At 37.3% G+C, this 12,589-nt stretch overlaps 1 protein-coding gene across 3 annotated transcripts in view; it reads left to right on the top strand.

Annotated features, from left to right (window-relative positions):
- The window catches only part of GOLIM4 (golgi integral membrane protein 4), a 59,860-nt gene extending 47,611 nt beyond the window's left edge, over positions 1-12,249 (top strand). For all 3 annotated transcript variants that reach the window (XM_039322814.1, XM_039322813.1, XM_039322812.1), the window contains 3 exons: positions 6,596-6,664; positions 7,166-7,246; positions 8,637-12,249. In XM_039322814.1, the coding sequence (XP_039178748.1) occupies positions 6,596-6,664; positions 7,166-7,246; positions 8,637-8,798 (312 nt within the window). In that variant the 3' untranslated portion in view covers positions 8,799-12,249. The remainder of the gene's footprint in view (positions 1-6,595; positions 6,665-7,165; positions 7,247-8,636) is intronic.
- Positions 12,250-12,589: the final 340 nt, after the last annotated feature.

The following is a 12,589-nucleotide window of genomic DNA, read 5'->3' as shown; positions in this document are numbered from 1 at the left end:
CCATGCACATGAGCATCTGTGAGCATCTATAGCTTGAACAGAGAGAGGGGGAAAGGATGTAGTGAAAAAAATCAATAAAGGAGAATAGAAATTGAAGGAAGCTATACCTACAAATGATTTCTGAGAACTTCAGAAATCCAAAAGGGGAAAAATTGCAAAACATCAGCACTCTGTTGTCAAACTGTGCCAGGTATTAGAATCACAAAACAAAGGGAGATATGGGAAAATCTCTTTCCTTGTGTTAGACATGAATATCAATATAGTACCCAGTAGTAAACTGCATGAATGAAAGCAATGTTCTCAGATGATTCTGTTGATACATCAATCTGCCAACCAGCAAGTACACAAAAAACATGTAAGACAGTCTTTCCTAATGTAGTATCATCAAGATATATTGAATTATAGTTTCCAGAATTTTCAGTTGGCATGATCAACAATATATGGGGAAATTTAGTTTTATCTGTATAAAACTATTTCCCTCTCTCTTCCTATACAAGCTTCTGCTTCTGATTTTATGCAGTACAATATGATATATTTTCTGTACCTAAAATGAAAGTTAAACTTGGGTCACACATCACACAAAGACATTTTGTATTTTGTTTGGTTTGATTAACAGTTTGTGTAAACTCAAGTGTTCTGGTTTGTAAGTTTTGGATTATGGCTTAGGTTGTATGACTCTAGTTAGTTGGGGTATATTCAATAAACCACAGCTTAGCACAATCTCTAAACCTGTTCCTATGGCCCAATTCTGACAAAATGGCAAACAATTTTAATGAAAAATGATGCTTTGATGATACAATCAAATTATCATTTTTTATGTGCAATGTACATAAATAGGAAGAGCTTCAGTTACACTGTTGAGGCAGATATCTTGATGGATTTTGCTGTTGCTTATTTTTATTTATCTATCAAATTTTAATAATAATACTAATAATACTAATAATAATAATAATAATAATAATAATAATAATAAAGTTGGAAGGGACTTTGGAGGTCATTGAGTCCAACCCCCTGCTCATGCAGGAAACCCTACACCATTTTGGACAAATGGAAGCTCGGGGGTTGTACAAATAAAGTATTAAAACATAAAAACAGTACACAACATTTAAAAAGAGGCACAGAACAATGTTAAAAGTTAATTAAAAGGACTTTCTAAATGCTAACCAGTCCCACAGCTGTGTGCACCACTATGAGTCCCAAACATGGGCGCAGAGCCATGTTTTCATGCCTTTCCAGAAGGCCAGGAGAGTAGGATCCACCTCACCTTTTGGGGGAGAATATGTTCCACAAGGCAGAGGCAGTGGCAGAGAAAACTCAGTTCCTGGACCCCACTAGTCAGTATTGTTTGGCTGATGGAGTCCACAACTTACCTTCCTGTCCTCATTGGGTGGGACAGACTGATGTGATGAGATGAAGACAGTACTAAAGGTAACCTAGCCCTGTGCCATGCAGGATTGTAAAGGTGATAATCAAAATATTGAATTGAATCCTGAAGCAAACTGACATCCAATGCAACTTATGCTGCAAAGGTGTCAACATGCACCATTTTTGGACATGCATCTGTATTCTTTACCAGCGGAAGTTTCCAGATACTTTTCAAGGGTAACCTCATGTAGAGTATGTTTGTTTACCATAATCTCCAGATACCCCAAGGGGGAAAGCATGAGTCCCAACCTTGTTCATGAAGTAATTATCTATGATGCAATGCTTTTTAACAGTATAACCAGTACATACAGGGATTTTCCAGTTACCAAATAACTAAAATTCTTTTGAACTCCCTTTGTGAAACCACTATATACATATTATTAGCATTTGAATGTGCTACTTTTTGTATGATGAAATTTTTTTGTATTTCTTTAGAATATTTTCTCACTTTTCTTGACCAACTCAAAAGCCATTTAAAAATAAATAGAAATCAAAACAACCCTAAGACATAATAAAATTATGTTTTTTAGTTTTAGAAAAGCAGCAACATATAATAAAGCTCAATTTATTAAATCACCAGAAACTTGCCTGAACAATATGATATGAACACATCAATTAAATTCCAATACAAGAGAATATATGTAGCTCAGGGTTGAATTGTGGAGTCCTTTGGTGCTCTTTGAGCTTTTGATCGACTGATGAGGTTACCTAGGAAATATCTGCAAGTAAACAGCCAAGCTCAGAAAACACTAAGGACTCCACATCAATTAAATGAATCGTTTTAATGTTTTATCAGAATATCTTGGAGAAAGGGGTTTCATAACAGAGGGTTGAACATCAGAAAATGTATTTTTCATGTCAGACTTCTGACATTTTTCTTTTCAGTAAAAACTAAAATATATTAACATCTTCTTAAAACCATAATTGAAATAAGGCATCCTTAATTCGTATGCCTTTCTTAATTAAGAACTTGGGAGTAACCTATGCTCCCAAGTGGAGTAATCCACTTATAGCCAATGATAATAGAGGAACACGTTTGGAACACATCAAGATGGCGGGGGCTATCTTTTTTTTTTCTGCCCTTAGAAATTGCTGATGGTGTTGAGCTGTTTTGGCAAAATATATCCTGAACATCTTTTCCCAAGAATAGGGGCTAAAACTCTATCACCTTTAAACAGAGTTACAAATTCCTTCTGCAAATTGACCACGTTCATGGTGATGTCATGTCACAAATCTCACCTTGACTTTTTCTCCAAAGCACCTGAATGTAGAACAAACACCGGCAGTCGACGTGATGTGCCGGTGCCTGGAAGATGTGAGGGTCTGGATGGGGGTGAACAGGCTTAGACTCAACCCTCACAAGACCGAGTGGCTCTGGGTCTTGTCTCCCAAAGGTCAACTGGATGGTCCATCATTAGTCCTGGGGGAGACAAATTTACCTCCCTCAGTGCAGGCACGCAACTTGGGTGTCCTCCTGGACTCACAGCTAAATTTGGAACAACATCTATCGGCTGTGGCCAGGGGGACCTTTGCCCAGGTTCGCCTGGTGCACCAGTTGCGGCCTTATTTGGACCGAGAGGCTTTACTCACAGTCACTCATGCCCTTGTCACCTCAAGACTGGATTACTGTAATGCGCTCTACATGGGGCTACCCTTGAAGAGCGTTCGGAAGCTGCAGTTGGTTCAGAATGCAGCCGCGAGAGCGATTGTGGGCGCGCCAAGGTACGCCCACGTGTCACCTATCCTCTGCGAGCTGCACTGGCTTCCTGTGGGTCTCCGGACGCAATTCAAGGTGTTGGTTATCACCTTTAAAGCCCTTCATGGCATAGGGCCAGGTTACTTACAGGACCGCATTCTGCCGCACAGTTCCCAGAGACCGGTGAGGTCCCATAGATTGGGCCTCCTTCAGGTCCCATCGGCCAGACAATGTCGGCTGGCGGGCCCTCGGGGAAGGGCCTTTTCTGTGGTGGCTCCGACCTGGTGGAATCAACTTCCCCCCGAGGTTCGAACAACTCCCACCCTGCTGGCCTTTAAGAAAGCCGTTAAAACTCTCCTGTTCCGGCAGGCCTGGGGCTGATGTCCCCGGGGGGGGGGGCGGGATATGATGGGACTCGCGGTATGATTGTATTATTTTATTGTTTTATTGTTAGATGATTGTTTTAATTTTGTACGCCGCCCTGAGTCCTTTGGGATTGGGCGGCATATAAATAAAATTAAATAAATAAATAAAATGGATGGAAAGTAATCAAGAAGAAAATCAACCTAGAACTAAGGAGAAATTTCCTGGCAGTTCGAACAGTTAGTCAATGGAACAACTTGCCTCCAGAAGTTGTGGGTTCTCCAACACTGGAGGTTTTAAAGAAGAGATGGATAACCATTTGTCTGAAATGGTGTAGGGTTTCCTATTTGAGCAGGGGTTTCTATTAGAAAACTTCCAAGGTCCCTTCAAACTCTACTATTTTGTTACATCCTGTTTTTTTAGGAGAGGTGGCTCAAACATGTGCCTCTCTCTGTCCTGGCATCTATTTTATATCCTACAAAGAAGCGAAAGGTACTTGTAAGTATTTTCCGGCGTATAGGGTGACCTGGCGTATAAGACGACCCCTGACTTCGGTGCCGAGTTGCATGCCTAGAAAGTCGTCTTATACGCCAGAAACTACCATAATTTCTGGCGTATAAGACGACTCGGCGTATAAGACGACCCCCACTTCAGTGCCGATTTCAATGCTTTAGAAAGTCATCTTATACGCCGGAAAGTATGGTACCCTCAGAAAGCTAAGCTACCCTTTGCCAGAGACCTCTTGTAGATCAGTTCTTTTCTGTCTTTGGGTGGTTGAAGAGAAATTTTATCAGGAAAATGGGTTTTTTTTAAAGCCCTGATGGGGTTAAAGTATTAATGTATTATTTTCTCTCCTCAAACACTCGTCCAAGATATCATGTACCCACTTTTGCAGAGTGGCCCTCTATATGAGATTCTGTGGCCCTTGAATCAACAGGACTGGCTTATTCCTGGTCTAAATAATCAAAATTACTTTTTGAATATTTGTTATTGTTGAAATACATTACGAACACTGTTTAAAAGCATTAGCGGATATTGATGATAGCTTAAAATGTGTTTTTTTTTTACAGGGAGACATTGCATTTGAAGGTAGAAATGCTTAATTTAGCATCTATGTTTCTGATGTTTTAAAAAATATGTTAAAAAGAGCATTGATTTTCTTTCTCCTGCTCAACTTTGATTCTCCTAATACACATAAGCCAGCATTATAATGTCTAGACCAGGGGTAGTCAACCTTGGCTCTTTTATGACTCGGGGACTTCAACTCCCAGAATTCTGGGAATTGAAGTCCATGAGTCATAAAAGAGCCAAGGTTGACTACCCCTGGTCTAGACAATAAACGTTAATTTATTCTTGTCCTCTAGATAAATTCATTAGAAAGATAGAGATCAAGAGAAAGAGAGAAGCATTTAAGAATAAATATTGAATTAAGCAAGCTTGCTTCCAAACACTGTATCCGCCTTTCACATCACTGAAAGAGTTTAGAAATGGAAAGTATCTTAGAATGTATTGTTTACCAAAAATATCCATATCATTTACTCAAGCATGAATATAATATTAATATAATTGTAAAGCATGAATATAATATTAATATAATTGTAGTTATAATTGCTATGTTCCATATTCTTAAGCATTGACCAGATAAATTGTATTTTATACTATCCATACTCAGCGGTGACTTTCAGTACATTTCTAAATAATAATAGTTTATTAAATGTATATTTCATCTGACACCCAGTGACTCTGGGCAATCTAATTGCTTCCAGATTATGTTTTTTTTTTTTTAAAGAAAGAAATACAAAAGTTTCAACACATTTTGGTCACAGTTGCGATTTGGAAGGTTTCTTCACAGTTTCTTCTTGTGTTCCAGTTGTAAGCGTTCCTTCATCAGGTTATGAGTGACTCATAGTCACTCGTGCCTTGGTCAACTTTCATTTGGACTACTAACGAAGGAGAATATTTGTAGTTCAGGACTGAAATGAGGGGGTCTTGTTAGCACTGATGATGTTATCTAGCTTAGCCGATGAAGCGTCTGCAAGAAAACATTCAAGCTCAGAGAGCACCAAGGACCCCTCATTTGGACTCAGTTTACATGGGGCTGTCTTTGAACACACTCTGAACCCACAACTAGTCCAGAACATAGAACTCAGAGAGTTAGAGGCAATTTATTCATTCAATACCATTTTTGTGAGAGCGGATCAGGTTACCTTTTTGGTTTCCAGGTACAACTAAATGTGTTCATGGTTCATGTAAATCTCTTCATAGCTTTGGCCTTGAATGTCTTCTGGAATGTCTTCTCCCAGTGGCCTTTTGTAACTTGAAGAGATCTATGAGGACGGACTCATTCTGGATCTGGGTCCCTCCATCTGGAGGTCTGCCCTGCCTCCGTGGCCCCAGTTTTCTGGAATAACATATCTGCAGAGAACATAACATTCCCACCATTCTTGGGTTTCTATAAACCATTGAAATCTGGCTGTTTGAAGCCTTTTGATTCTGAAGGATGGTGAATGTTAGTTGGCTAACTGATATTCCCAGTTCTCAGATTTCTGCATTTTTTAAAACAGGTCTTAGTCTAAATGAATGACAAAAAAAAACCCTACATTTATTTTTTCATAAAAACTTTGCCAAAATATTTTAATGTGAATCTAAAATTAAAATTTAGTGCAAATGTTAATGCAAAATGATAAGCATTTAACACCCTGTATTTTTAGCTGAGAAATATTTCAAAGGGTAGGCTAAAGAGCTCAGTGAATTATATGCTCATTTGTACCGCAACAGATTCTGTTTTGGCAGACAAAGCTTCTTTGCTTGAAAAGATATCCATGATAGATATTTCCAGCATCCCTACATTAAACCATGTATCAGTTTGTTTTATGGCCCTGTGTGTATCAAACTATTCCAGATCTTTCAACCACAGTTAATAGACTGACCAAACTTATGTCTGTGCAGTTCTCAGTGATATGTGAGCTTTCAGATTTAAGTCTTTGCAATAGCCCAGCCTATCTATAGTTTTGCCTGCCCTTTATTTTTTTTAAAAAAAGTTAATACTTATTTTCTGAGTTCTGGAGCTGCAGGAGTAATAGCAGCAGAATCGGTTTGATTTATCTGCAGGTGGTGGGCAATCCGGATCAACAGGAAGACAATGTGGATGAGCAGTACCAGGAAGAGGGAGAAGAAGAGGTAAATAACCTTAAATTATGAATCCTACTTCACAGGTTTATTGTGAGGGTAACATATGGCAGTGGGTTGAATTTATGTGTCTTGTGCTTCTTGGAGGAAGGGCAGGCTGAATGATGAAATATATTACAGAAAAAGCTGCAATAATATATTTGAGTGGAACCCTAAGTCCATAATTCTGATGTGGCAGCTGTACAATGTAATTTATAGGCCACAGATAGTTTCTGCAAAAAAGGACAAGCTATACTACTAAAACAGTACGTAACCCATAGAAGTATTTCTTCTACTCATAATTCTGTTGGACTAGCCAACAGGATTATAACTGCCAGGAAACTTTATGGCTGGAAATTCTTAGAACTTTATTCTAAGATATTAAAAAAGAAAATTAGTTTTTTTAAAAATTAAATTTATTTATTTAATCTTACCCAATAGGTGCAATATAGACCAAATGACTACTTTATCTTCTATAATCACTTAGTTCTTAAATATGTGTATTTTTAATAGGCCCAAGGAGATCTACCCGAAGAGAAGAAAAGGGGGCTGGAACACAATGGTGAAGATCCATATGGTGAAAATGATGAAAATGTAAGCACTGCACAATTAAATAATGAAGTGGAGAAGGTCCTATCATGGGAAATGGACTTGGATCTAAAATGTTGTGCTTTATCCATTGAATCTCTTAACTATTACTCTTTCTGCCTAGGAAAAACAAATGTATTCTACTAAAAGCAAATGGGTCTTAATCAGTGTTTGATCTGACGAACACTTTGGAGCCTCATACTAGCTTTTTAGAACTTTTACAAACACGACAGATGCCAAATTCAGCAGAATCAATGATATAGCCCTTGTGGGGAAAAAAAAAAAGAAGTGACTACAAATTAGACTGTAGTGAAACCAGAATGAATACCAGGATTACCTGTGAAAATTGCACAGCATTAATAAAATGCTAACAAACGGTCCATTAGGGCGAGGGGATGCAAGTTTTTTCAAACCAAGGTTGCACTTGGCTTTTGATCACCATCCTTTCCAAGTAGGAAGCTCAGGAGAAAGTAGAAAATGACTTTATTTTTAAATAAAATTGACATTAGTATTAATTAAATAATAGATAACAGGATTGCATTTAATCATTTTGTTATGATTTCACAGTAACTTTGAGTGGAGTTTTGAGGATCCTATTAGAAGGGTTAGGTTGGATGACTCCAGCACCTATTTTATTTTATTTTATTTTATTTTATTTTATTTTATTATTTTATATTATATTTTTATTTTATTTTATTTTATTATTTTTTATTTCTCAAATGAAAATTACAAATTCAAATGAGTGAAATAAAAAATTAAAGTGTGATAGGAAGAATAGGCAACATTAGTGTACTTATGTACACCCCCTTAGGGACCTCTTATATATGGGGTGAGGTCCACAGAAGTTAAGTTAGAAATAAAGCTATGAAAGTTGGTGGCTGAGACAACTGAACTGGGTAAGATTATGTAATTTAGAAGCGACACAGTATGCATACTTCTGTTTCACCTTTAAAGTTGTAGGATGCTAATATCATTATGTATATCCCTTTGAATTTTCTCTTATTTCCAGGGGAGGGAAGAAATTCCCTCTACTTTGCTGTAACAATTAGAATACTATAGAATTTAATCTATAAAATGGTGCAGTGGTGGCGCGGTGTTTAGAAAGCAGTACTGCAGGCTAATTCTGCTGACTCTTGGCTGCCAGCAGTTCGAGTCTCACTGGCTCAAAGTTGACTCAGCCTTCCATCCTTCAGAGGCGGTAAAATGAGGACCCAGATAGTTGGGGGCAATAGGCTGACTCTGTAAACCGCTTAGAGAGAGCTGTAAAGCACTGTAAAGCAGTATATAAGTCTAAGTGCTATTACTATTAGCTTTTCTTTCCAAAATTTTTGTTTGTTTATTTTTTCAAGTTGTGTTCTGAAATCATCTCTCTCTTTCAACAATTTTGGATTTCCAGGCTGAAGAAAAAATGAGCGAAGGGGTTGATCAAGAAGAAGATATTCAGGAAGGGAAGCAACAGAAAGAAGGACATGATGAAAACTATGAGGAAGAAGAAGAGGAAGAAGAAGAAGAAGGTGGTCCTGTTGCAGTAAAAGCCCACAGACGAGGGGAAATGTAATCCTGGGATGGTTTCCTGACATTAAAAAGGGACAAGGGGGAGAGCAAAATTGTGTAGGTGCTAGAGAAAGAAAAGATGAGCCTTTTAACAAAAATGAATATATTATATTTTTTTTATTGAAACTGCATTTATATGAATATAGTATTTTTAGGTTGCATTCTTAATGTAAGTTTTATGTGACAAAAATAGAATAGAAAAGGTATTCTTTTTCTCTTAATTTTTTATGACGCTTTTTTTTAAAAAAAATGGTATATGTGTTTTTGTTTGGCATTGTCCAAATAGTGACAAGTCAAAGTATTCTTTAAGCCAATAATAAAACTAGTGCCTGAGTTTGAAACTTGAGGAAGGGCTGACTGCACCCATATCTCAATTCACTCACTTTGGTGAGTCTGCTGGTTGCCGACTTGTCCTGTGTTCATTTTGGTTACAATCCGTTTGCCGAGATGTCAATGATGCAGATGTTGTTAGCACAGATTTATGACAGCTCTGTTGGCATATGCCAAAAGGCATTGCAACAAGTGAATGCTTGAGCATGTGTCAGACCAGAGTGTTCGTTCCACTTCTATGTTTGTAGGCCAACTGTTACGAACTTTCCAGTGGCTGGCCATCATATGATACAAAATGCTAGTCTAAATGGTTATTTTTATGTTTGATCCTGCCTTATGTGCCCTAGTTCTCTCTTCAGGTGTGTTAGGATTGCAACTGGGTATAAAATTTGGGACTTAACAGCCATAACTCAACTTGATAGTATGAAGCTGAAAAGGCTGCATGAACCCAAGATTGGTTGCCATCTGTTGATGAAGATAGAATGCCCTTAGTCTTTCATTGACTTGTTTTCATTTTCTGTGAAAGCTCACATTTGAAAACAGTGGAAATTGCTTCTGAATGGACCTGTGTACATTTTTGCTATTAGAAACTCCAATCTTGTCTAGTTTAAAAGGTGATATGTATATGTGATTCTCTTCTCCCTCTGGCTTATTTGTGGTCAGTCATACTTTGTTTTTACCACCTAATTTATAAAAAGTCAGGTTTGAGATTTGAGGGTTTTTTAAAAATAACTTTCTCTCAAGGTCTTTTTATCACAATGATTCTCCCAAGGATCTGAAAACCTTCATCTTGGTTATATCAATTCAGAGTACAGGAAGTATTTTATGCATACAAAAAGCTTGTGTGTTGGGATTAGTAGAGTAGTAAAGGATTGGAAGTATATTTATATTTTTCCTTCTTGAGTACCTTGGTCCAAAAGTCCAGATGGCTGTTCTTTATTGCACTGGATTTTAGCCCAGATTTGTTAGCCCTGTCACCATCTAGCATCTGAAACAGTACAGCATAGACACAAGTTAATCACTTAATTTAGTCATGGAAAACTTTTATCCTAGTGTCTAATATACCATATGTTCTCTAGTCTATTCTACTCTACAAAGTTCTCCTTGCACACCCTTTCCATTGTCCATACCCCCGACCTTTAATCCAGTCTTCCTTGTTTAGTTTAAATTTTAAGGGATGTTTCTAGTAATCATTCTTACAAGAGATCAGATATTGTTTCCCCAGATATTCTGGTCTTAAATTGACTTTTTCCAGATGCCTGTTTTTGGGGCAACTGTGAAACATAGAGAAAGGAGCATATGGATAGCTAAAGGGAGCCTTTGGCCAACTCTCTTGCTTTATTCATGCTTGTATTTCTGACGTCAAGTTCTTAATAGCTTCTAAAATGTTCTTGGAACAACTTTATTGTTCCTTAATATTAGGAAACAGAGGCAATTTCTTTTGAATCTGTTCATCTTTAGAACTCAGATATGAAAATTGTGTATCAACTGACCAATCGGTGTCACAGATGGTAACAGAATGAAGCTTTCAAATACTCATAGCCGGTCCTGTCTTCTTCTTGCTTGGATTAATCAACAGTACCGTAAATGCCGGCGTATAAGGCGACTTCCGCGAGCGCTGAAATCGGCGCCAAAGACGGGGGTCGTCTTATACGCCGTCTTATACGCCGGAAATACTGGTAGTTTCCGGCGTATAAGACGACATTCTAGGAATGCGGCCCAGCTATAAAGATGGGGGTCATCTTATATGCCGGGTCGCCTTGTACGCCGGCATTTACGGTACTTACTTCATGTACTTACTGATGGAATAATCAATATACATTTCTATGTCTATGCACAGAAGCTAATAGTACATGCACTACCTAATGCTATAAAGGTCACAAATGTTGTACAACCACCTGGGAAGTAAAAGATTGTTCCCAAACTCCATGAACTTACCTACTCCAACACAGTAAGATGTTCTATGCAGTTCCTGGGAAGAAGCCTCTCTCCCATGCAGCAAAGCCTTGATGAAGATCCTACCCCCAAAATTTCCCTCAACTATAATTCTCCGCCTTATCTTTTGTATAAGAGAGTGAATTTCTTTCAACACACATTGGGAAAAATTCCCAAGACCAAGGTTTATTCCAAGTTTCTGCTCGCATCTAATAATGTCAGGTACGCCAATTTGATTTCATTATGTTTATGCTGGCTTTTAGCTGTCTGGTTCTTTTTCTCCCCTTATTACAGTGCACTGGGGATAGGGGATGTTTGTGATGTTTGTAACTTGCAGTATATGCACATACAGTATACACATATGCGGACCTACCTGCATCCTAGCAGATTTCAATTATTTGTGGCGGTCTTCCCTCACCTGGGCAACAGATGTTAGACTTCAGTTCCCAGAATTCCCCATCTGGCATGGCTGTTGCTGAGAATTCTAAGAGTTTGAATCAAAAGGTTGGGAAGATTCCTTCATGCACAGGTCAATTGGACATCTTCTGGAACAGAGTTTTTCAACCTTAGCAGCTTGAAAATATGTGCATTTCAACTTCCAGAATTCCCCAGGGCAGTTGAAGAATTGAAGCACACAGATCTTCAAGTTGCCAAGGTTAAGAAACAATGTTCGAGAATGTTTTTCAGAAGAATAAAACATTGTTCAGATCAGGGGTGAAATTCCACTTTATTTCCATCACAGGAAAAAATAATAATAATTCCATGCTTGAGAATCTTTCCCCTTTTTCTCTTTTAAGATACACCACAAGAACTATAATGGAACATTTCTTTTAATCTTTTTATATGAATGTAATATAATTCATTTTGTACTAACTGGATGGTAATTTACTTTTGTAAATGTTTTGAACCATATCTTTATACATTTTTAAAAAAGGATTTTGTGTTAAACATGGCATCCAATTGTATATGTATAACAATACAAAGCTGAGTTTACTAATTGAACAAAATTATCTTACAAGTGGTGAAAAAACTTCCCAGTTTACAGTTATGTAAAGTGTATAATATGTACATACCCTTTGGAATACAAATATTTTGATAAAATTCTGTGTATTTTTCATGCCTTGGGGTAGTATTTAATTTTTCTGAGGTTTTAATCGAAGACCATCAATAAATGGCAGAGTTTGAAATAATGCTGATTTTAAGGTGTGTGCTTTTTTCTTTATCTCTACTATTGTGTTGGCTGTAAGTTCAAGCAATGTGCATCATCCAAGTAGATGAATAACATTGCTTTTCAATAATCAAGTTCAAATATTCTGGGTTTTGATTCAAATCAGAAATTTTTTTATTTCTTTATATCATTTTTTAAGATTTAAGAAGCATTTGCAAACAAATGCAATAAAGTAGATGATCAAGAAAAGAGTTTATTGAATCAAGATCCACAGATGTAAATGTAGTTTTTATTAATGGGTATTTTTTATCACTGAGATACTTACTTTGTTTTTCCATAGGCTTAGTTTGTTCAGCTGATTT

The sequence above is a fragment of the Crotalus tigris genome, unplaced genomic scaffold (genome assembly GCF_016545835.1).
Source record: "Crotalus tigris isolate CLP2741 ecotype Arizona unplaced genomic scaffold, ASM1654583v1 scf7180000024131.857555, whole genome shotgun sequence".
NCBI lineage: Eukaryota > Metazoa > Chordata > Lepidosauria > Squamata > Viperidae > Crotalus > Crotalus tigris.
Note: the sequence above shows the minus strand (reverse complement) of the source record. Positions and strands in the feature narration are given on the sequence as shown.